Source organism: Coregonus lavaretus (genome assembly GCF_964263955.1).
Source record: "Coregonus lavaretus genome assembly, contig: HAP1_SCAFFOLD_275, whole genome shotgun sequence".
NCBI classification, from domain to species: Eukaryota; Metazoa; Chordata; class Actinopteri; order Salmoniformes; family Salmonidae; genus Coregonus; species Coregonus lavaretus.
Genome location: NW_028166965.1, coordinates 171,795 through 197,417, shown reverse-complemented (window position 1 = coordinate 197,417; position 25,623 = coordinate 171,795). Strand labels below are relative to the sequence as shown.

Sequence of the window (25,623 nt, the reverse complement as noted above, 5' to 3'; positions counted from 1 at the left end):
CCACAAGGTCAAGTCTTCTTCCTGTTTCTCGATCACACTTCTGGCCTTGGGAGCCAACACGGTCTGGGTGTGAATAACCAGGGGATGATGTCATAGCTTCAGCAGTCCAGGACAGTCTTGCAAAGCCACGCCCTGTTTCCACGGTGACCTGACCCCAGGCTGTCAAACATCAAAACAACCCTACCGGCTGGCTGGGGGGTAAGGAACGAGGACAGGACTTGGCAACAGGCTACCTAAGGGGGGTAAACAGCACTCCACTATAGCCAGAGGTCAGAAGTGGTGCATTACATAGGGAATAGGGTACTATTTGGGACATACACCAGGACAGCCAGCCAAGAGGTCATGTCAACACCTAGCCGCTCCAATTAGCTTGGATCTAAGCGCTCATGAGTCCAAACGAAACGGAACACCATGTTCCAATGTTCCATCGTTCCGATAAATGTGATAACCCTAAATGTGATACGTTGTATTTTAATCTTAGCCGATATGTATCCTGATGGAAGTCATTTGTAGCTGGACGCACTACTGTATATCCTACATAGCTTTGTGATCTCAATCACACACACAATGTTTATTAAAGCCTAACAGTCTGAAAAGTCGGTGGAGTTTAATGTTCTGCTTTCACCAAACAGTAATTAACTGTTGGCCCACCTGGGTGCATGTGAGGATGTCTATAGGAGTGACAACACAGAAGTTTCATAGTAGTGTGCAACATGGTGTCTACTCCCTGCTCGTTTGCTAGTGAACCACTGGAGGGAACTAGTGAAGCGTTCAGTACTGTGTAAACTCAGGCACCTGCTGTAAGTAGGGTATTTGTACTCTTTATAGACAACAGCACCTGTTTGAATTGAAAATATTAAATTGCTAAACTGTACAGAGAAGTGCATTTCTATCCAATGAGACATGAAAACACGTTTAGGTTTGACTTGAGTGACTTTACACGTCTGTCTGCACTGAGGCATATTGTAGGAGACCTACACTAATAATATCTATGGGCCTACATCTGAAGGGACTCTGGTTGTGTTTAGCCGCTGTTGAAACTGCTGAGGCCTAGAGATGACATAGGACTCCATGATGATAAATGTATACATTTGATCATAATTAGGGGATCAGTTATCCTATATCCTGTATAGCTGACAGGCAGATAAGCATGACAAATTCTACCATTTCTAAATACTGTAGAAATCAATATGTTATCTCATATCAGAACCAACATGGTATCTTGTATCACAGCTGTAGAGTAAATCAAGTTATCTGGTTCTACATGACCTTGTAACAGAGTGGGAGGAAGCTGGCTGAAAAGTTCAGGGCCACGAGGCGTTAAAGGTCACTATTTTCGATGTCAACGAAGTGAATTAAGACCCTGCACGCCATGGTGGAATCAAGATGAAGTTACAGCGGCTCAGCCCAGCACCTTATCTATTACCACACTGGAACAGAAGGACTATATCCCCACAAGGTGGTATAAAGAAGTCCTATTTTCTCTTTAACAGCCACTCACCTTGTGAAAATGTGATTTAATTGGCTGCTTTTTGGTTTCACGTATAGCGGCACAGTTTACTCATTCTTTTGGGGAAGCACATGGCTCTATGCTGTCTTGCATTGATTGAAGAAGGCTTGTATAACCATTTTACAGTCATTCAGAATTGGATCTTTGCGTTATAGAGCGTATAAATGAGTATAGAAACATTCCTTATGAGGGTGCTGTCCAAAATTAGCATGAGATTGCCTCGTAAAAGGGTAAAAACGGGATGAACTCCAGAAAATGTTCTTAATAAAAAAATGTACATTCAATCAACAGAAACAGAAGCCGGTGGCCAACATTTCGTCTGTCTTGTATAACTATTTTGGCATGGGATTATGATTATGTAAAGGCAGTGCCAGTGGTGTTCCTGAACATCGTTCACAGACATCTATAAATCTGTCCAACATGCTTTTCAAACCCACCATCTGATCCATACCATGAGATCAACACAAATAATAACGTAACGTCTGAGTATCAAGTTTAATAATTTATGCAAAGGGATAACTATCATGAATCAGCTGTAAATTCAAAATAATTAGAATAATGTGATTTTTCCATTTCTATAATTACCGTTTTTTTCAATTGCTAACATGCATTGGTTAAAACTGAAGTCACATTGTCAAAACTCATCACACAGTCAGCGAAACAGAAGTATATGTGGACCAAACTGCTTTCACACAAAATGCATTCAATGACCACAGTCTCCGAAATCCATGAACTCTTTTCTCATTCATACTCCACCACCTGCAAAACCATATATTTGCAGCACGTTTTCAAATGCTAACACACTGTTTCCAAAACGGTTAAAAACACATTCAAAACAGAATGATGGCAAATGTTGTGCATTTCTGCAGTAACCAGATTGAAACATATAGAAAATCTCAGCAGAATATTTAATAATTCCAAACACAGCTGATTGCAATTTCAGCTGAAAGCCTACCCAAGTGTCCTGTTTTTAGTCTCTTTACCAAAGAGACGAAAGAGGACGGCTTCGGAATGATTTAGTTTGGAAACATGGATCAAGGAAGACAGGTTGGTGGGGAAAGAAGAGTGGCAGGGAGAGGGAGAATGTGTGGAGGACAAATAAGAGGAAGACCAAGAGTGGTGGTCTCTGATGAGATAAGGGCCACGATTATTGACCATGTTGTAAACCATGGTCTCTCTTTGAGAGAGGCCGGTTTAAGGGTGCAACCAAATCTGCAGCGTTCAACAGTTGCATCAATAGTACACATTTTCCGGCAAAACAACAGGTGAGATGTGCATCCTTCACTGATAATTGAACTACATATTACAGTACAATACAGTGTGTTCACATTTTTACATGTACTGACATTTTGAAATATATTGATTGTTTTGTGTTTTTCAGTAGGATCAAAAGGTTGCCTCCCACAGGAGGGAGAGCCAGAATATTATCAGATGCGCAGGAAATTGCCATTGTTGACATGGTAATTAGCAACAATGCAATAAAACTGCGGGAAATTTGGGACAGAGTGCTGGCAGACAATATCACTTTTGGGAATGTGAATACGGTCAGCACAACGACAATTGCCAGAGTCCTAGAGAAACATATACAAGGATGAAGCAGTTGTACACTGTACCCTTTGAGAGAAACGGTGAACGTGTGAAAGAACTCCGGGATCAATATGTTCAGGTAAGATATCTGTTCAATAAACAAACAGGGTACATACACAGCTATGCATAATGTAAAATACTGTAAAACTGTGGATTTACTGTATTTTAGAGAGTAATGGAGATGGAAGCCAGGCAAACTGCACATACATTCATCTTTGTGGATGAAGCTGGATTCAACCTGGCAAAAACACGCCACAGGGGAAGAAATGTGATTGGACAGATAGCAACCATGGATGTCCCAGGCCAGAGAGGAGCTAACATCACAATGTGTGCAGCACTGTCCAATGATGGTTTGCTGTTACACAAACCACTCATTGGCCCCTACAATACAGAGAGGCTAATTTATTTTCTGGATGACCTGCATAATCGGCTTGTGCCAGCGGAGGAGAGAGGGGCAAGAAACTCCCCTACCTTAGTTGTTGTGTGGGATAATGTGGCATTCCACCACTCTGCTGCAGTCACAGACTGGTTTGCTGCACATCCCAGGACGCCAGTACTATTCCTGCCTCCATACTCCCCCTTCCTAAACCCCATAGAGGAGTTTTTCTCTGCGTGGAGGTGGAAGGTTTCTGAAGACTGCCAGGGTTGGATTAGACATTCCAGAAGATACTTTCCAAGATGCATCGCCAGAGAAGAAATAAGATGTGACGTTGATGAGAACTTGTGGCCAAATACAGGAGAGGGGGAGAACTAGAACCCTCACAGTACTGTACAGTATGAGTGATTATAATATACATGTTGTTGATGTTTTTATTGTAATTATTATTGCAGCCCTGGAATTTCAGGATTTGGTTTTTTGTTTCAACTTTTTATTTTTCACAAGTAAATTACTATATGCAAAGATATAGACAAAAAAGGCTATTGAAGCAAATTGCTGCATTTCGGAATCCTTCTTGTTACATATACTTTAGTACAGTCAATAAAGTGAAAAGGTCTTGTTCTTATTCTATAATGAAATACTGATTTATGTGAAGAATCATTCAAACTTCATCATTTATGTAATGCTCCCTGTTGTTAGTGTTTTTTAGGTCAGTGTGTTATGAGTGACAATGTATGCTTTCTGAGTGAGAACTGTTGCCAGTGTTATGGTCGAACAAACTTATTTTGAGACATGTATGAAGTGTTTTGGTGGTGTGAGTGAGTTTTGGAGGTGAGATTAACTGTTTGGCCAAGATGCATGTTGGTAATGCAGACTGTGTGAAGAGTTTTGAAAAAGTGGCTTCAGTATTAACCGATGCTTGTTAGCAATTGAAAAAAACTGTAATGGGCAAAATATAGGATGTAACAAAAGTTACTTTTACCAAAAGTATATACAAGGCAGCCTCTGTGAGGTCAAAGAGGATATCAACCAAATCTTACATAATCTGAGACCCTTGTACAATCTGTCATTCTCTCTTTCCACACATCTTGTAGGAAATCCCTTCCATTACCTCATAGGCCAGGTGTTTCAGGGTCATGTGACATGGCCTCATGGTCTATTGGTCTATGAGGTGGTTTCACACTGTGTTGTGCTTTGATCCCAGCAGCATACACACCCCTCTAAGAATGTACAGCCAGGCAGAGGCTAGCTGAGGGCCACCATCTTTGTCCCTACCATGGCTTCTGACTGAGGGCTGTGAGCCAGCTGCTGTGGGAGGGGTGTGTGTGTGTGTGTGTGTGTGTGTGTGTGTGTGTGTGTGTGTGTGTGTGTGTGTGTGTGTGTGTGTGTGTGTGTGGGTGGGTGTATGGGTTTGGGAGTGTGTGTCCAGTCCAGGTCATATACAGTACCAGTCAAAAGTTTGGACACACCTACTCATTCAAGGGTTTGTCTATATTTTTGCTATTTTCTACATTGTAGAACATCAGAACTATGAAATAACACATATGGAATCATGTAGAACCAAAAAAGTGTTAAACAAATCAAAATATATTTGAGATTTGAGATTCTTCAAAGTAGCCACCCTTTTCCTTGATGACAGCTTTGCACACTCTTGGCATTCTCTCAACCAGCTTCATGAGGAATGTTTTTCCAACACTCTTGAAGGAGTTCCCACATATGCTGAGCACTTGTTGGCTGCTTTTCCTTCACTCTGCGGTCCAACTCATCCCAAACCATCTCAATTGGGTTGAGGTTGGGTGATTGTGGAGGCCAGGTCATCTGATGCAACACTCCATCATGCTCCTTCTTGGTCAAATAACCTTACACAGCCTGGAGGTGTGTTTTGGATCATTGTCCTGTTGAAAAACAAATGATAGTCCCACTAAGTGCAAACCAGATGGGGTGGCGTATTGCTGCAGAATGCTGTGGTAGCCATGCTGGTTAAGTGTGCCTTGAATTCTAAATAATTCACTGACAGTGTCATCAGCAAAGCACCCCCACACCATCACACCTCCTCCGCCATGCTTCACTGTGACACAACGGTTGGAACCAAAAATCTCACATTTGGACTCATCAGACCGAAGGACAGATTTCCACCGGTCTAATGTCCATTGCTCGTGTTTCTTGGATCAAGCAAGTGTCTTCTTCTTATTGGTGTCCTTTAGTAGTGGTTTCTTTGCAGCAATTCGACCATGAAGGCCTGATTCTCGCAGTCTCCTCTGAACAGTTGATGTTGAGATGTGTCTGTTACTTGAACTCTGTGAATAATTTTTTTGGGCTGCAATCTGAGGTGCAGTTAACTCTAATGAACTTATCCTCTGCAGCAGAGGTAACTCTGGGTCTTCCTTTCCTGTGGCGGTCCTCATGAGAGCCAGTTTCATCATAGCGCTTAATGGTTTTTGTGACTGCACTTGAAGAAACTTTCAAAGTTCTTGAAATGTTCCGTATTGACTGACCTTCATGTCTTAAAGTAATGATGGACTGTCGTTTCTCTTTGCTTATTTGAGCTGTTCTTGCCATAATATGGACTTGGTCTTTTACCAAATAGGGCTATCTTCTGTATACCACCCCTACCTTGTCACAACACACTGATTGGCTCAAACACATTAAGAAGGAAAGAAATTTCACAAATTAACTTTTAAGATGGCATAACTGTTAATTTAAATGCATTCCAGGTGACAACCTCATGAAGCTGATTGAGAGAATGCCAAGAGTGTGCAAAGCTGTCATCAAGGCAAAGGTTGACTATATGAAGAATCTAAAATATAAAATATATTTTGATTTGTTTAACACTTTTTTGGTTACTACATGATTCCATATGTGTTATTTCGTAGTTTTGATGTCTTCACTATTATTCTACAATGTAGAAAATAGTACAAATAAAGAAAAACCCTGGAATGAGTAGGTGTGTCCAAACTTTTGACTGGTACTGTATGTCAATGTAAATATTTGGACATTGTTGTGATTGAATGAATGGCACAGAGTGCCCATGTCACTTGTTAAAGTCTTGACTTTGTTGTGTTTATAGCCTCGACAGTTGTTGGTATATTTATCTGTTGCCGGGTGTAACATTATGTAATTTAAATTGACTAATCAAATCTAATCAAATCAATACTCTTCGTTAGTCAGCACCTCTACAAAAAATGTTGTGTGTGTCAACTCATGCTTTTTACTAGACCATGAATGAAATAAAACCTGCCCACCTTGGTCCACAGCTTGAGAAGCTCAGGCGGTAGAGAACTATCATCCTCCATGTTGACTGGCTCCATATTGATGGGCCCCTCTGGCTTCCTGGCCTGGTTCACCTTTGTTAAATACACAGTGCAAGGCACACCTGTTAATTGAAATGCATTCCAGGTGACTGGAATGGCGCAGTGGTCTAAAGCACTGCATCGCAGTGCTAACTGTGCCACTAGAGATCCTGGTTCAAATCCAGGCTCTGTCGCAGCCGGCCGCGACCGGGAGACTCATGGGCGGTGCACAATTGGCCCAGGGTAGGGGAGGGAATGGCCGGCAGGGATGTAGCTCAGTTGATAGAGCATGGCGTTTGCAACGCCAGGGTTGTGGGTTCGATTCCCACGGGGGGCCAGTATAAAAAAAAAGAAGGAAAAAAAAAAGATATGTATTCACTAACTGTAAGTCGCTCTGGATAAGAGCGTCTGCTAAATGGCTAAAATGTAAATGTGTGACTACCTCATGAAGCTGGTTGAGAGAATGCCAAGAGTATGCAAAGCTATCATCAAGGCAAAGGGTGGCTACTTTGAAGAATCTCAAATATAAAATATATTTTGATTTGTTTAACACTTTTTTGGTTACTACATGATTCCATATGTGTTATTTCATAATGTTGATGCCTTCACTATTATTTTGCAATGTAGAAAATAGTAAAAATAAAGAGAAACCCTGGAATGAGTAGGTGTGTCCAAACTTTTGACTGGTACTGTATGTCCGCTTGCTCCCACCATCACCACCACCCTATGGCTATGATGACGGACATACATGAGCTGGACTGTCCACACACACACACACACACACACACACACACACACACACACACACACACACACACACACACACACACACACACACACACACACACACACACACACACACACACACACACACACACACACACACACAGTGGAATAATTCATCTTGATAATAAACAGAGACACACTGCATCAACCTGCCATGTAAAATACAGGGCCTGGAACTTATTGAGAGACACACCGATGGAAATAAAAAAAAATAGTCATTTAAAATAGCAGCGCAGCTATAGCAGCAGGCACGTATGCATGTGTAATCTGATGACTGTCTATGCAGAGTAACATGGGAGGAATTCTGATTGGTATCTTTGAACTTGATTTAAGCGTCACTCACTCAAGAATCTGGGAATTCATAGTGATAGTGCCAGTTACGTTCCCTAATCCCTAGTGCACTGAGATGCATGTTGAGTTGTCGGTATGCTGGAGAGAATGCAAGTGAAGGTGAAAAGTATAATATCCTTCTTTAGAGTTATTTTGATTTTGTTTTGAATTTGTTGTCCATTCATTGACTTACTAATGATGTAGAACTACACAAATGAGGCATCATGCACCTCATTTTTTGAGGGGACACTGATGGCCAAATGTGATTTTTTAAATCAATTTTCTGTAAAATTAACGATATTGTCTGTATTTTCAGTGTGCTCCGTCAGTTGGATGAGCAAATGGCAATGTACCACCCACACCCATAGATCTTGAATAGCCAGAAGGAACTATATAAGGCTGTTCTATTCCTATTGCTTTTCCACTGGGGGTCTGACAGAACAGTGTCAATCACAACACAATGAGAGCACAGGCCAGGGACCAGGGTGGTCTAACAGTGTCATCACAGCTTAACCAAACAGAAGCCCAATGGATGACGAAAGTGACATCCACAACTTGCAAGGCCATTCTGTGAAAAATTCACTAAGAAAAACACTTCTTTACATGTTATCACTAGCATACACATATTACAGATAAGTAACCATTGCAAAATGTTCTATTGCATTTAGACTAATCTTTTTCCCAATATGTTTTTCATATGCATGATCAACAAGCTTGTTGCGTTGGAAGGTCAGTCAGTGTAACCAAACACTTTTATGTTTGGAAAGTGGGAGCGATGGGACTGGATGCCTGAATTTACAACTCGTTTGAATGGACTTTTAAGGCTGGTGTCATCATTCTGATTGACAGGGTCATATGATACTTTAGCACCACAGGCTGTATCAAGCACTAAGCATGGACGCTGTTTAAGAGAAGAAAAAGCGTGGTCACCCATTGGGCCATATGAAAGATCCTCTGCTGTTTTAGAGGAAATGTTTTCCAATGGTAACCAGGTCACAAACTCGTGGTGGCCTAACTTGCTTAACCGAATTCGTAACATTTGGAGGGCAGCCAACTCTTAGATGGCCTTGTGGCTTCTGACTAAGCGTTGTTCCATATGGATTTATCTCTTCCACAATGCTGGAATGGATGTCATCAAAACGCTTTTCTACGGATTCTTTCCCAATGGAGTTTTCTTTGTGGTGGTGGGGTATTGTACTTAAAATGGTTTGAAGGCTAGTTTTGGAAAATGTGATGTGCTCTTGTGCCTATTTGTAGGCCTGCTATAAATAGGTTTGGCGGGCTACGCATGCTCATGTTTGATTGGAAATTGCACAGTGCCTTGAGCCGGAGAGAGTGGTGGGTCCATCTACAAAGAGACAAAAGGAAAGCTATGAATGGTGAGTTTACCTCACAGATCTGATGGTAGATAGCTTGTCGATGAATGATGATATCATGGATGTGTTACCAACTGAACATAACAACTTACTTTTACCAAACATCTCTGTTGCTGATGTCAGGTTCTATAGTATAAGGCATTACACTACAATTGATGAAGATAATAGAAGAGGTTTCATTAATATTTACCAAAAAGGGGCATCATCTTGATTTTGTATCTTATTATTCAAAATAACTTACTGTCATTTTAATTTCTCTTTCAGCTGCTTTCTCCCAGATTTAGACCATAACAGATAACCGCCACAGAAGAAAACCTCATTTGTTTGGTGGATTGACATCATCATCTGTCGACTTCTCTGAGGAAGTTTCTCCTGGGAATTTAAGTTTGAAAGAGAAACTCTATCTGTTGGAGAATGAGTTCCAGGAGGCTGATGACACGCTCCTACTCCGCGGGGGACGGGAGGTCCAGCTCCCACAATGGAGATGATGTCATAGGGAGTAGCAGAGCCAGCAGCCGCAGCTACCTCTCTAGTGTCAGGCCTGAAAACAGGTACACAACCCTGCAACCCAACACAGGAAATATTACTGTACCTAAACAAGCAACAAGAATGTAATAATCTGTTTATTACCACATCCCTCTCCTTTTGAAATTAAGTTTAACCATTGATTCAGCATCATTGCATTATGAGGTCTTAACAATAAAACAATAAACATGGAATTTATAATGCCATTTTCAATTAAAATGATTGGATGGCTTGGATTGAAATGATTTCTCAGTGTGTTAGTTAGTTATAGATAGTTGTGTTAGTTATATTTACATTACATTTACATTTTAGTCATTTAGCAGACGTTCTTATCCAGAGCGACTTATCTTAAGGTAACTGGGTGAGACAACCACATATCAAAGTCATAGTTGGTTTCCATGGTGTTGTTTACTGTATTTAAGGCTGTTTGAATGGCCAGCTGATAGGCAACACTCACTACCAGCTCATAAAAAGCTATGATCATGAAGGTCAGCTCTCAGCTCTTTATAAATAAACTGCAACTCACTGCATAAGCCTGTGTAAATTCAAACCGTCTTCCAAAATGCATCCCAAAAATAGAAGAAAAGTTGATGAAAATCCAATCTTCCTACTACTGGGTATGTCCACTTATGACCAAGTGCGTGCTGCAACCTAGTATGAACTATCAAGTCAAGTTAAAACAAGTATTCTTAGTTGTAATTCAGTAAAATATTAATGGTACAGATTGCATCATCATGTAATACTTGATGACGTCACTTAGTGTTTTTCCACTGTCAGTGGTTTGATCTTGTTTTATTGTTGACACTAGGCAATAGTCATTCCAAATAAATAATGAAACAAACCATGTCCTTAGCAGCACCCTATCGTAATGATCTGGCAGAGAGACTGAAAAGATGACAACACCTGACAGAGTGACTAGACCTACACATAAACACTCTGTTTATGGCCATTATTACAGCCATGATATATCCACCAATTAAGATGTTTCAAGCTATGGTGTATGGAGTGATATTAGTGCCAACAGAAATAGAATCTGAATTCATTCATTTTCAATTCAAATTACATTTCTGAATACAAATGCAGTTTTTGTTGTCACTCAGTAATGATCCTTCAATACCTGCGTTCTGTATTGAATGCACTATATTCATTTAGAGTCATGTATGTCTCATTACTGTAAAATGAATTTCATATGGACTAAAATATGGGAATTTGATAAGCAATTTGATAACCAATGAAATGTGATAACCAATTATAATCATTTGATAACCAATTAAAAGCATTGATAACCAATTTGATAAGCAATTAAAAGCATGACAATGGGTGATAGTTTATGTAAGAGCACTTCTTCATGCCAGAATGCCTATGCATTGTGCCTGATGAGCTGCTTCTATTTGCTTCCTCTCTGCATAGCTACTCCAGTCACAGCTATTCTCAGTACAGGCCATCAAGGTACTGTCATGTATTTGTTTCATGAAATTCATTTCAACTAACACCAGCACTTGCTATCTTTTAGCTTTTCTTTAGCCTGACTTATGTTGCCTCCCCATGATGACATTGAGGATGAAAGTTGGAACAATGTGTGCTTGGTGAAATATGTTGGCTTATATTTGATTATAGTGATATTGGATTGCACCAGATATTGCATCACAAACTACATAACACCCATTTTGACCTCTGCAATTCTTATGGAAAGCAAGACAATCCATGGAAATCAAATCACTAGGATATGGAATCACATTACCTTACAGTATGTAGGGTTGAATGTGTTGATAAAAATGTGTTTACATATTTTACAAACTATTGCATTGTATATACCGCATATTTTGGCTATCTTCCATTGCCCTTATAGAAGATTACATATTTAGAAAATAGCTTTGGCCCAGGTGAGAGACATTTGTTTGAATTTGAAAATGTAACTAAGTGTGTTATGCAGGAGCACACTACATTGTGTTATGGCACATTTAACGGAGGAGACCCAGCCATCCTTTGAGACAACATTAAAGTCAAGAGCCGTATCTGAAACCTGTAACATCAAGTTCACCTGTGAGGTGTCAGGTAAACTCTCCTCCGGTGTGTGAGTGGGTGCAATACGTTGTTTGTAATAGCCTACATACTTGGTTGTTGTACTTGCTAACCACTATTATCTATCTGAAGATTTTACAGTAAGTGCGAAATGTAGTCTTTATCACTCTCTCTCGGTTTCAATTTGTTTTCAGGTCACCCCGCTCCAGAAGTGACATGGTACAAAGATGATTTGCAATTGGACAGATACTGTGGACTACCTAAATACAACATTTCCCGCAATGGACAAAACCATTCATTGCACATTTACAAGTATGTATCAGGCTCATAATTGTCATTTGTATTGAAGTCAGTTTGGTTTGTATTGATGCACCCAGAAATGATTTATAGCGATGTAAAATAATTGTGCAGCAACTGTATAATACAAGTATCTATAATTTGTTTTCTTTACAGTTGCACTATGGAGGATGCAGCCATCTACCAGGCGTCAGCCAGGAACAACAAAGGCATTGTGTCTTGCTCTGGAGTCCTTGAGGTGGGGACGATGAGCGAGTACAAGATCCATCAGCAGTACTTCGCCAAGATCAAACTGAAGGCCGAAAACACACGCAGAGAGCTGGAGGAGCCCAAGCTGTGGGACAAGGAGAACCACGGGTCTCCTGCTGGTCGGCAGGAGACACTGAGGACCATCAGTCCAGACCGGTCCCAGAGGAAGAGACGGTCCCCCATGGACCCCAGCCTCAGCGTCCCCTGCTCTGTGGAGGATGAAGGGGTTGAGGAGAACGCTCAGGCTCATACTGGGGAGGCAGAGGCCAGGCTACAGGACACACCTGTGGGGGGAGAAGAAAAGCGGGAAACTAACAGGGCTGGGGCTTCCAATGTCAATGGACAGGCAGCCAATACAGAGAATAGCAGCAGCAAAGGCCTGACGTATGTTTACGATTCAGTGCAAAAGTCTTTTGCTCCACACACGCCAAACGCATCACTGGCCAAGAAGAAGATAAAGATCTCCAATGGAGAGGAGAGTGGGATGACGGCTGATAGCCAAGCAGGGAATGGGCCTGAGGAGAGAGGGATGAGTGAAGGAGGAGAGGTCAGTGTGACACCCTGTCTGGTTGAGTCCTCACCCTCACTGGGGTCATCAGAAGAGGTCATGGAAGTGGAGAGTGCTGTTGAAACTTCAGCCTCAAAGACAGAGAGTGTAAAATACATGAAGCAGCCTGAGAGAGCCCCACTGAACAACACTGTGTCAGTAATGGAAGAAGTGAAGGTCCAAGTGAAGGATAAAGTACCTGTACAGACCCCACCACACAACGGACAGCCTAGCATCCTGTCTCCTTCTACTGGGGTCCTCTCTACAGGGGAAACCATCTCAGGGAATAAGAGTCAGAATGGTGCAGTGGCTCAGGTGACGCAGAAGGTTGGAAATAACAATATTATGGGGAGTCAGAGTACAGTTCCTCCTGTCACCTCATCACAATCACAACCAAGTCCTTCAGCTAAACTAAAACCACAACCAAGTCCTCCTTCAGCGAAACCTCAACCACAACCATGTCAACCAAGTCCTCCTTCTGTGACGTTACAACAACAACCGAGCCATATAGTAAAACCACAACCACAACCAAACCCTTCAGCGAAACCACAACCACAACCAAATCCTCCTTCTGGGAAACTACAACCACAACCACAACCACGTCAACAAAGTCCTTCAGCAAAACCACAACCATGTTCCTCAGTAACCCCACAACTACGTCAACCAAGTCCTTCAGCGAAACTCCAAGCAAGTCCTTATGTGAAACCACAATCACAACCAAGTCCTTCTGCGAAACTACAACCACAACAAAGTCCTTCAGTAAAACTACAACCACAACCACATCAACAAAGTCCGTCAGTGAAATTTCAACCACAACCACGTCAAACCAGTCCTTCAGTGAAATTACAACCACAGCTACAACCACATCAACCAAGTCCTTCTGCGAATCTACAACCACAACTACAACCTCAACCAAGTCCATCTGTAAAACAACAACCACAACCAAGTCACTCTGTTACGCCACAACCACAAGCAAGTCCTTCAGTAACAACTCCACAGGTGTTAAGCAACACACCAGAGGACATTAAACCCCATCAAAGCAATGTAACAGACATGGAGGTAGACGATAAGCCTTCTGCCCTGGAACACCTAAACAGCACCACTACTCCCCTAAAAGCTCAAACTGAATGCCCAGTGAAGGGTTCAGCATCAGTGCTTGTGGTGCTAAACTCAGATACAGTTGAAGTTGCTGGGGGTTCAGTGGAGTCAGTACTAACAACACCCTGTAAGAGCAGCGAGGCTGTCTCTGCCTTGCCTCAGCGTCTGTGTGAACAGTCAGGAGATCAGCTGTCTGTGGAGGAAACAAGCACGTGCCCAAAGAATGTGTCTGTGTCTCGGCTGCCTGCACTGCTGGGCGAAGTGGTGAGTGTCTCTGCCCTGTCCCTATGAGCTCATGGAGCGCCTAACATTTCCAACACACACCAGCCAGATCAGATCAGTAACACAAGCACCCACAGGGCTATTATTAGACTTTACAAGTATGCCCCTCTCTGTGTGACAAGACTTATGTGTAATGATGCATGTGCTGGCACGGACAGCAGCTATATTACCACTGCTACATATCGAATGGCTGAAAACATGAATATAGAGATCGAAGAGTACCTCAAGGCTTATGTTGTGCGTACGCTTTGTGCAATAAGGATTTTGGGAGGTCAACCATCTTAGCTGGTTTGACAGTGTGAGGCTTTAAGGCTACAGAGAATGGTCTTGGTGGCGGAAAACACTTGGCATGAGAGTGAAAAGCACAATGGTACAGATGGTTTTGGGTTGGTCCAGACATAGAGAGAGGCAGAGAGCATGAGGAGTAATATGTTTGCTATCCTTGAGAGTTGAGCTGCACTGTTATCCTCGTCTTTCAGTTAAACTGTTGGTCGCAGCCAGGCGAACAGAGAGGAAGATGATGTCGTTTTTTTGTCTCTTATCCAAAAAATTGTAAATCATTTTAGGCATTGATTGTTTTTTCTCTCCAAAGAAGACATTTATGATTTCATACTATTAGGGCTTTTTGAAACACTGCACCTTCTACTGAACCAAAGTCAAGGAAGGTCTAGAAACAAAGTACTGTGAAAATAGTGCTGAGACAGACCTCTGTTCCACTAAAGCACCCCTTTGAATGAGCCACATTCCATTGTCTCCTCACTAAACCTAAAAACATTCCATGTTTTAGTCTGTCTACGTGGTCCTCTGTAGCTCAAGTGGTAGAGCATGGCGCTTGTAACGCCAGGGTAGTGGGTTCGATCCCCGGGACCACCCATATGTAAAAATGTATGCACACATGACTGTAAGTCGCTTTGGATAAAAGCGTCTGCTAAATGGCATATTATTATTATAGTCCACTGTCACACACTCCACTGTGAACACTGTGAGAGAGAGAGAGAGAGAGAGAGAAAGGTTATTCTGCACTTTCTTGTTTCAATGAAACCAGTGTAGGCCTACAATAGATTGTTGTACAATGTGAACCTAAGAGCATACTCTCCCTTCTGGACTTGTCACTGTAAATGTTCACATACTCACCATTTCAATATAATTTGTTAGTTGATTCATCAAAGGGGATACACTATTATTTCACACAACACCATATTTTAGTTCTGTGATATTGAAATCAAAGTAGATGTAATGTGAATGGTCCTTTCAGTAATTCTGGGCTTATCTCATTCACTGATGGAGTGACACATGAATCACACCGGAGCCAATTAAAACCTCTGGAGCTAATTTCAGCAGACCAATTATATATGGTGCTTATTTCAGCTAAGTTAATTATCTCTTAATGTTATGTTTATCTAAGATTAAAGGAACATGAGCTCAGACCAGGAGTCAATCTCACAACAGATCCACATGCACTCTGCACCTGGTTACAACATTACACTCCTCGTCCTGTAATGTGGGACTACACTGTGTTTGTGAGGGTATTGTTAATCTCTATGGCTCATCAAATGACCTTTTAAGTGAAGTAATAATCATATCATAATCAAATTAGTTTAATAACACTACACCACCAGTAGCTTTATTAGACAGTATTAAAAGCTTTCTATCTGAGGGGTTGAACCTGTGTGAATTATAGTGATTTGACTACAAGCCATAGCTGTCAAGTCAAGAACAGTTTGTGAGAAAGTAACAGAGTTATAGCTGGAAAACAGGATTGCCCCATCTATTGACCGGGTTCCAGTTAGTAAATATGTCTGAGCACTCAGCACTTAACACGAGAGCGAGGGCAAAATTGAAAACAAGATTCATTCCATATTTAGATACACTACATGATGAAAAGTATGTGGACACCTGCTCGTCGACCATCTCATTCCAAAATCATAGGCATTAATATGGAGTTGGTCCACCCTTTGCTGCTATAACAGCCTCCACTCTTCTGGGAAGGCTTTCCACTAGATGTTGGAACATTGCTGCGGGGACTTGCTTCCATTCATCTACAAGAGCATTAGTGAGGTCGGGCACTGATCTTGGGTGATTAGGGCTGGATCGCTGTCTGCGTTCCAATTCATCTCAAAGGTTTTCGATGGGGTTGAGGTCAGGGCTCTGTGCAGGCCAGTCAAGTTCTTCCACACCGATCTCTACAAACCATTTCTGTATGGACCTCGCTTTGTGCATGGGGGCATTGTCATGCTGAAACAGGAAAGGGCCTTCCCCAAACTGCTGCCACAAAGTTGGAAGCGCAGAATCGTCTAGAATGTAATTGTATGCTGTAGTGTTAAGATTTCCCTTCACTGGAACTAAGGGGACTAGCCCGAACCATGAAAAACAGCCATTATTCCTACTCCACCAAACTTTAAATTGAGGCACTATGCATTCAAGCAGGTAGCGTTTTCCTGGCATCCGCCAAACCCAGATTCAGCCATCAGATGGTGAAGCATGATTCATCACTCCAGAGAACGCGTTTCCACTGCTCCAGAGTCCAATGGCAGCGAGCTTTACACCACTCCAGCTGATGCTTGGCATTGCACATGGTGATTTTAGGCTTGTGTGCGGCTGCTCGGCCATGGAAACACATTTCAGGAAGTTCCCGACTAACAGTTATTGTGCTGACGTTGCTTCCAGAGACAGTTTGGAACTCGGTAGTGAGTGTTACATCTGAGGACAGACGATTTTTACGTGCTACGCGCTTCAGCACTCAGCGGTCCCGTTCTGTGAGCTTGTGTGGCCTACCACTTCCCGGCTGAGCCGTTGTTGCTTCTAGACGTTTCCACTTCACAATAACAGCACTTACAGTTGACCTGGGCAGCTCTAGCTGGACAGAAATTTGACGAACTGACTTGTTGGAAAGGTAGCATCCTATGACGGTGCCATGTTGAAAGTCACTGAGCCCTTCAGTAAAGCCATTCTACTGCCAATGTTTGTCTATGGAGATTGCATGGCTGTGTGCTCGATTTGATACACCTGTCAGCAACGGTGTGGCTGAAATAGCCGGATCCACTAATTTGAAGGTGTGTCCACATACTTTTGTATATATAGTGTATTTAGAGCGATCGTCTTTCTCCTCTCTCCTTTTATCTTTGATTGACTGAGATCGCTGTGTCCCTCCAGCTCTCCAGCTATGTGTAGAGTAGAACTGGTACCATCACTACACACAGGGATAAATGAATATGTGTAAATACATACTGACATTTATTTTAAAACTAGTAAAAACATCTGCAGGTGACAGAGCTTTGCACATTGTTAGGTTGTGGATGTGGAATGCATTTCAGTTTTGTCGGGGAAAAGGTCAAGCCTTTGTTGTTATTTTGGTAGTCTTTAACACTTACAGCAGTCTCTTTGATGACTTGTTCATAAGATAACGCTTTTAAGTTCCACCCTGGTTTTTGATGTGTATATAACAATGATGTGTGTTTATGTGTCATGGATATGACTGTGGCAAAGTATTTACAGAATGGAAATCTGTCTCTGCTTGTATTGTGCCTCAAGGTTACACAGAACCACAGACAGACAGCGAGAGAGAGGAATGGAACACCTGTCAGGCAAGAACCTGTAATACTAACCATCCGGAGCAAGCTGGACGGACAATCACCTTCGCCACAACAACGCTCTCCATCGTCATCGGACAGAGAGGTCACACCAGATGCCAACAAGTGGTCTCCTACTTTGCACAATCCTCCGTGCCAATCGGCCTCTGACAAAATAACGCAGGGCACATGGGATCTTTCCAGGGGATCAAATGAGAGCCATACATTACCTTTTACAGAGCCACTAAAGTCACCCCTCGAAAGCCTGGGTGTTGGTGAGAAAACCTTGGGGTGTAGTGTTTCCTCAGTCGGCCAGCAAGGCCAAGTTGAGATAGCTATAAAAACCGTTGGGGAGACAGAAATACAAGTTGAGGATAAAGTACAGGGTAATAATCTGTCTGAGTTACATGCACAGGGAGACAGTTATGAGAGAAGAGCTGATATGGAAACTGTTTATGAAGTTAGCAAAGTTCAGGAAGGTGAAATTGAAAGACTTACGAAAGCACCTGAAAAGAAAAACGTTGAAAGTATAGCAGTGGCTTTATTTGATGAAAAGAGTATACCTGTGTTGAAGATAGCAGAATGCCAAATTCCACATATTCAAAAAATGTGTTCTCCAAATCCTTCTCTTAATCCCCGCTTTCAGCCTATTATTCCAGACACATCCCAGACGGCAGACACAACAACAAGTGTCCCAAACACAAACATCTCAGAACAACAAACAAAAGCCCCAACACCTGTAGCCATAGTAATATCTAATGCCGAGCTTCTAAGGTCACAAATGGAGAAAAGTGCCCCTACAGAAGTAAGTCCAGTGCCACCAATTTCAGTGGCACCCAATCCAGTGCCACCCATTTCAGAGGCACCTATTTCAGTAGCTACCATTTCAATGCCCCCTATACCAAGTATAAACACAGACAAACAACCTAAATGTCCTCCATCAACTGACATACAGAATGTGAGAATGCAAAGTCCAGAGTTGAGGATGGATGAGACAGAGTACAGGCAGGAACCTGAGAAAGACACTTGTAAGAAGGAAACCGATACGTCTGTCGGTTCTATTTCAGCTTCAAATGTAGAATATAGGTTTACTACCTCTGAACCAGAACGAGTTGAGTCTCCCATAGTTAGTGCTATGACTGAAGCCTCACCTAAAGCCTTTGATATTCCTCCTATCTCTATCATAGACATGGATGGCACTTTAGAGAACAGTAATACTCCTGTATGTATAGTGACAGACATTGAAAGTGTCATGGGTACAGACCAGGAGCATCTTTTGGATCATAATGCTGATATTAGTCCGGCTGCGAATAAGGATGGTCAAAGGGAGTCTTCTCTTGTTACTCCAGAGCAGAAGTCATCGGACAGTACAGTTCCTCCTACATCTATCTCATCGGTTACCTTCACTGCAGAGAAACAACAAACACTAGAAAATACAGTCAAAGGGATGGATTCTTCACACTCACTGCCTACAGTGTTCAGCAGTCAACACGGCAGAGACAAAAGGTGTGCTTCTCCCCTTTCGGCGCATTCACAGGAATCTAGCTCACTTCCTAGTGCCACTGAGAACCAAAGTATTTCTACTAAAAAGCCAGGATTTACAAACAACATTGCAACCCCGACATTGCAACCTGTCAGTGAAAAACGGAGAGACTCTTCATCAGATACTGGTATTATTTTAGGACGGAGGGAAGCATGCAAACCTGATGTTCCTCAGCCTGGTCCTCAGACTGTACGAAGGTTTGATACCAAGGGTTCCCCAAGTAATGAGACACAAGGGTCAGTACCTGTTCCCACCATTCTGTTGGATAGCAAAGGCTCTCCATCCAAGGAGGTGAAAGTTGAGGAAAATTCAAAGCCAGACTCTTCAACATCTTTCCCAGTCACTGAAAGCAGTACTGGGCTGCTGAAGAGATCAGACAGTGTGTCCCCCATCCCCTCAGCCACCCCAAAGGAGCTGGCCTCCGGCGCTCGACGCAAAATCTTAATCCCGAAACCCAAAGGAGAGGACCCGGAAGTTGCTGCTTCACCAATTGACACCTGGAGCCCCCAGAGAGAGGAGGTCCCCAGGATGAGCTCCAGGCTCTCCCCAAAGTCCTCCTCTCCCATGTCCCCTGGTCTGTCCCGCAGGTCGCCCCTGCTGCAGCCCCCCAACGGCCAGCACATCCCTCCAACAGAGAGACGCTCCCCACTGCTCAGTAGGAGGAAGCTGGCTCCAACCTCAGAGTCCCCCAAACAGAGCCAGGAACCTGCCCTGGAAACAACCGACACTGCCAAGACTGAGGAGAAACCAGCTGAGAAGGACAAGCATAACCCATTCAAAGGTAAACTCCTTTCAAGATATATCAGCTTAGTGTAAAAAAAAAAATTGGCATGCTTTTAGAGAGTACCTAGTCTTATTCAATTAAATTAACCATTGGAGTCAGTGTAGTTTCCTTTGGCTAAGCTCCAGTAGGGAGTGTTATCGAGAGCCTCCGTGCTTCCTACTCTTGTTTGCTTTGACACTGTCACGAGATGGGGCGTTAGTCATAGAAATAGAATGAATAGAACTGGCTTGCAACCTCTAAACCTGGCAATTTGACTGGGGACGCCCGTTCTATTCATTGTATTTCTATGGGGCCCCCCCCCCCCCCCCCCCCCCCCCCCTCCAGCTCCTCAGGTCATCAGGAAGATTAGAGGAGAGCCTTTCTCAGATGCGGCAGGACATCTGAAGCTGTGGTGCCAGTTCTTCAACGTTCTTAGTGACTCCACCATCAAGTGGTTCAGGGATGAGGTGGAGATCGCTGAGGTTAAAAGAAGGTAAGTCCTCCATGCAGGCTGCCTTGACGTGAAATACTGTAGCCAAAATTTGGAAAATAGAGTTCATAAAAGGGATCAACAATAAAATAATCACGATCAAAGCCGGTTTTCCTGATGGCCACAATGTAAAGGTGTTATAGAGACACCATGTGGCTGAGCAATTCTATAGTTAGAGCTTTCTGAAACTCTGTTTATTTTGCTGTTCTGTCCATCCCTGACTCCTGTGTGTTTCCCAGTGCAGGAGATGAGACTCAGGTAGCGTTGGCTATTGTCCAGACGTCCAGCAGAGACTGTGGAGTTTATGGCTGCACCATCACTAATGAATACGGGACAGACACAACAGACTTCCTACTCAGTGTTGACAGTATGTACACTAGTGTCTCAGTTCAATTTCTGAAGTTTGACTTGTTTCAACACGTTATCTCCTATATCTTTCTGTCTCTGATCTCTCATTCTGTCTACTCTGTCTCTTTTTTGCAGTACTCTCTGGCATGTTTCTGCGTGAGGATCAAGAAGGTAAGATTACATTTGTCTATTATTTGTTAGGATTTACTTGGTGTTCAATACTGTCCGGTCACACCCCATTATTAGCCTTGCGAGGCACCTGATCCCCAAGCTTACAGTGGCTTGCGAAAGTATTCACCCCCTTTGGCATTTTTCCTATTTTGTTGCCTTACAACCTGGAATTAAAATGGATTTTTGGGGGGTTTGTATCATTTGATTTACACAACATGCCTACCTCTTTGAAGATGCAACATATTTTTTATTGTGAAACAAACAAGAAATAAGACAAAAAAACAGAAAACTTGAGCGTGCATAACTATTCACCCCCCCCCCCAAAGTCAATACTTTGTAGAGCCACCTTTTGCAGCAATTACAGCTGCAAGTCTCTTGGGGTATGTCTCTATAAGCTTGGCACATCTAGCCACTGGGATTTTTACCCATTCTTCAAGGCAAAACTGCTCCAGCTCCTTCAAGTTGGATGGGTTCCGCTGGTGTATAGCAATCTTTAAGTCATACCACAGATTCTCAATTGGATTGAGGTCTGGGCTTTGACTAGGCCATTCCAAGACATTTAAATGTTTCCCCATTAACCACTCCAGTGTTGCTTTAGCAGTATAAACCACCATGCTTCACTGTGGGGATGGTGTTCTCGGGGTGATGAGAGGTGTTGGGTTTGCACCAGACATAGCGTTTTCCTTGATGACCAAAAAGCTCAATTTTAGTCTCATCTGACCAGACTACCTTCTTCCATATGTTTGGGGAGTCTCCCACATGCCTTTTGGCAAACACCAAATGTGTTTGCTTCTTTTTTTCTTTAAGCAATGGCTTTTTTCTGGCCACTCTTCCGTAAAGCCCAGCTCTATGGAGTGTACGGCTTAAAGTGGTCCTATGGACAGATACTCCAATCTCCGCTGTGGAGCTTTGCAGCTCTTTCAGGGTTATCTTTGGTCTCTTTGTTGCCTCTCTGATTAATGCCCTCCTTGCCTGGTCCGTGGGTTTTGGTGGGCAGCCCTCTCTTGGCAGGTTTGTTGTGGTGCCATATTCTTTCCTTTTTTTAATAATGGATTTAATGGTGCTCCATGGGATGTTCAAAGTTTCGGATAACCCAACCCTGATCTGTACTTCTTCACAACTTTGTCCCTGACCTGTTTGAAGAGCTCCTTGGTCTTCATGGTACCGCTTGCTTGGTGGTGCCCCTTGCTTAGTGGTGTTGCAGACTCTGGGGCCTTTCAGAACAGGTGTAAATATACTGAGATCATGTGCCAGATCATATGACACTTAGATTGCACACAGGTGGACTTTATTTAACTAATTATGTGACTTCTGAAGGTAATTGGTTGCACCAGATCTTATTTAGGGGCTTCATAGCAAAGGGGGTGAATACATATGCACGCACCACTTTTCTGTTATAAATTTTTTTGAATTGTTTGAAACAAGTTATTTTTTTAATTTCACTTCACCAATTTGGACTATTATGTGTATGTCCATTACATGAAATCCAAATAAAAATAAATTTAAATTACAGGTTGTAATGCAACAAAATAGGAAAAACACCAAGGGGGATGAATACTTTTGCAAGGCACTGTACATGAATGGTTAGCTCCGTTCAGCAAACCATTCGTGTAAGCTTGTGGGATCAGGCGGCTCACGAGGCTACCTCATAATACCACTTCCAGTGCATTATATTTGATGATCTTCCTATCTTTCCTCTCTACAGTGGGAGAGGAGATAGAGATGGTCCCACTGCTGTTCACCAAGGGCCTGGCTGACTCTGGCGTCTGGGGAAGTAAGCTCTTTGGGCGTATCATGATGGAGGAGGCCCATATAGGAGAGGGCTGCTCCCACAAGGCCTGCAGGGTGAAGGTCATCTATGGGCTGGAGCCGGTGTTTGAGTCTGGGACCACCTGTTACATCAAGGTGAAGAGCCCCATCGCCTACTACGGAGCCAAGGAGGAGAGTAACCTGATCGAGAGGAACCTGGCAATCACCCAACAGGTGAAGGGTTTTCATTATTTTACATAAAGTAAATGTTTAAAGGGAATCAATGTTTCTCGGTAGTAAAAAATATAAAAAGATTGGGCCATATTAAAGATGTTATGAAAGGAATCGCAAAAACATTTAGTCAAAGCTCTGACCCCTAACCCAATTAAAGTTTTTCTGTCTGATCATAAATGTAATCTTCTTTCCAAAAGGAATGTAGAATTCAGAACCTGGCTCGTGAATACTGCAAGATCTTTGCTGCGGAATGTAGGGTGATAGGAACCTTTGGAGTAGCGCTGGAGTGAGTGAGATCATCAAAAGGATTTGAAACATATTATTTCACTACTTTGTTTACTCCTCTGTCAGTCACACTCCACAGTGTGTGTATTTTCTTGGTTACACAGAGTGATCCCAGTCTACCTTATGTACCGGCCTGCCAACACCATTCCCCACGCTACGGTGGAGTCTGACCTGAAGGGGGTTTATCTGAGGTACTGTCTGATGGACGCTACAGGCCGGCTGGTCATGAGAACTGGCTCAGAGGCGGCACTGAAGTGTTGTGCTCTGCAGCACTGGATCCTCCAGTGGACCAATGGAAACCTGCTGCTCACTCGGATGGAAGGTACAGTGTCCATTGTCTCGGATGGAAGGTACAGTGTCCATAGTCTCGGATGGAAGGTACAGTGTCCATAGTCTCGGATGGAAGGTACAGTGTCCATAGTCTCGGATGGAAGGTACAGTGTCCATAGTCTCGGATGGAAGGTACAGTGTCCATAGTCTCGGATGGAAGGTACAGTGTCCATAGTCTCGGATGACTAACTCTACCAGGACATTGTTTGGGCTGAATAACAGAACAGGTGAAATTAACTTTAATTTTATGTGATTGTGTTGCAGGTGTTGACTTCAAGATCACAAATGTTGGAATTTCCATCAAATCGAAAGGGTTGGTAGGCCTATAATTTTTTCTGTTGTATTTTCTGAACATTGTGTTCTAGAGATATTCATGACTACATAGACCATTTACAATTACAATACTGTAATAACAAACTGTGGCACAAAGCTCTGTCAACAAACTGTTCCGTTACTCATCTGTAACATTGAATCTATTGTAATTATTCCAGGTACCAAAGTCTCAGGATCACAGAGAACCCCAATGTGTTTGAGCAGTTTGTCTCTCAGCACCAGTGTAACTACTACTGCGGCCTCCTCAGCCTGAGGTCACTGAAGACACAGGACTCCCTGCAGACCCCAGCCAAACCCAAGGGTTCCAGGAGCCCCCTGCTTCACCGCAAGATGGGCGGCTCCTCCAGGTATGAACCACTGCACTTAAAGGAAATCTCCACCCAAAAACGAACTTTTGGTATTTGTTTCATTAGTCTATTGTTGATATAGTCCCAAATTGTTTTTCATGTCAGCAATCAAGTTTTCAAGATGTGTAACTTTCAAAATACTGAAATCTGGACCGTATTATGCATTTAAAACACAGCATCATAGGATGCAAAATGCATCATTCAGGCCAGATTTCTGTATTTTGAAAACTTGATTGCTGACATGCAAAACATTTTGGGACTATATCAACTATGGGATAATGAAACAAATACCAAAATATAGTTTTTGGATGGAGTTTTCCTTTAACCCCCAAATCCTCTCCATCCAGGGGCACTGTGGCTGACCCTGTGCCTCTCAACATGTGTCTGGGGGCTGTTGGTAAAAAGGTAGAAGTTGAATTTCTGTGCTAACCAAATTGATTAATACAGTACATATTCTATTCAGTCCCCAGCCCTCCAGGAAGGCCACAGGAAGCCCCAGGCTGACCAGAAAGCCAGCACAGCCAGAGGACAGCAAAGCCACCGCCAAGCACATGGCCAATGATGTCCCCAATGTTGTCTGAAGTTAGAATGGCTTCATCGGCCGTAGAGAGCAAGCAACTGCTTTTCTCAATAAAGATAATAAATGCTGAACCAGATATGGATTTACTGCCAGACTTGTCCTCCCACCTGTAGAGCTTTGGGGGAGCTGGGAGCCGGTCTGGGATGAAAGGCTGGTGACCCCTCCTCCAAGCTGTGACACACAGACAGACAGACAGACAGACAGACAGGACAGACAGACAGACAGAAAGACAGAAAGACAGAGACAGACACAGAGCCCTGGGTCCCAAAAGAAAGATGAGATCAGAAGGAGAAAGAGAAGGCCAGGAGAATAAAGAAACCAGGAGAAGGAAGAACGTAAATGCTGCCAGACATGACAGAGGCTTCATCCACATCTTTGAATTCATTCTGTGTTCAAATAAACAATGAAATGCCCCTTCAGTTTTAATGGGAATGACGCCTCTGTTGCCAGAATCGGAGACAATGAAATGAATGACTACACTAGTATGTCCTTCAAATGATTAAATTACACATTAATTTCACTAATGAATACATTCTTAATTTATTTAGTAGATTCCATTAAATTTTAAGCTAAAGCTTTCACATTATACACGGTAGGCTACCT

General features: G+C 42.8%; 1 protein-coding gene across 1 annotated transcript; it reads left to right on the top strand.

The window, feature by feature from the left end:
• Positions 1–9,672: 9,672 nt before the first annotated feature.
• On the top strand, positions 9,673–25,021 carry LOC311106237 (alpha-protein kinase 3-like; the record flags this gene model as incomplete). The annotated part of the gene is made up of 14 exons (XM_084188418.1): positions 9,673–9,809; positions 11,717–11,838; positions 12,000–12,117; positions 12,259–13,225; positions 19,577–20,171; positions 20,499–20,646; positions 20,883–21,010; positions 21,127–21,162; positions 22,868–23,145; positions 23,343–23,431; positions 23,535–23,752; positions 24,025–24,073; positions 24,252–24,440; positions 24,904–25,021. The coding sequence occupies 14 exons, from the start codon at positions 9,673–9,675 to the stop codon at positions 25,019–25,021; spliced, it is 3,192 nt and encodes a 1,063-aa protein (XP_084044544.1).
• Between the last annotated feature and the right edge of the window lie 602 nt (positions 25,022–25,623).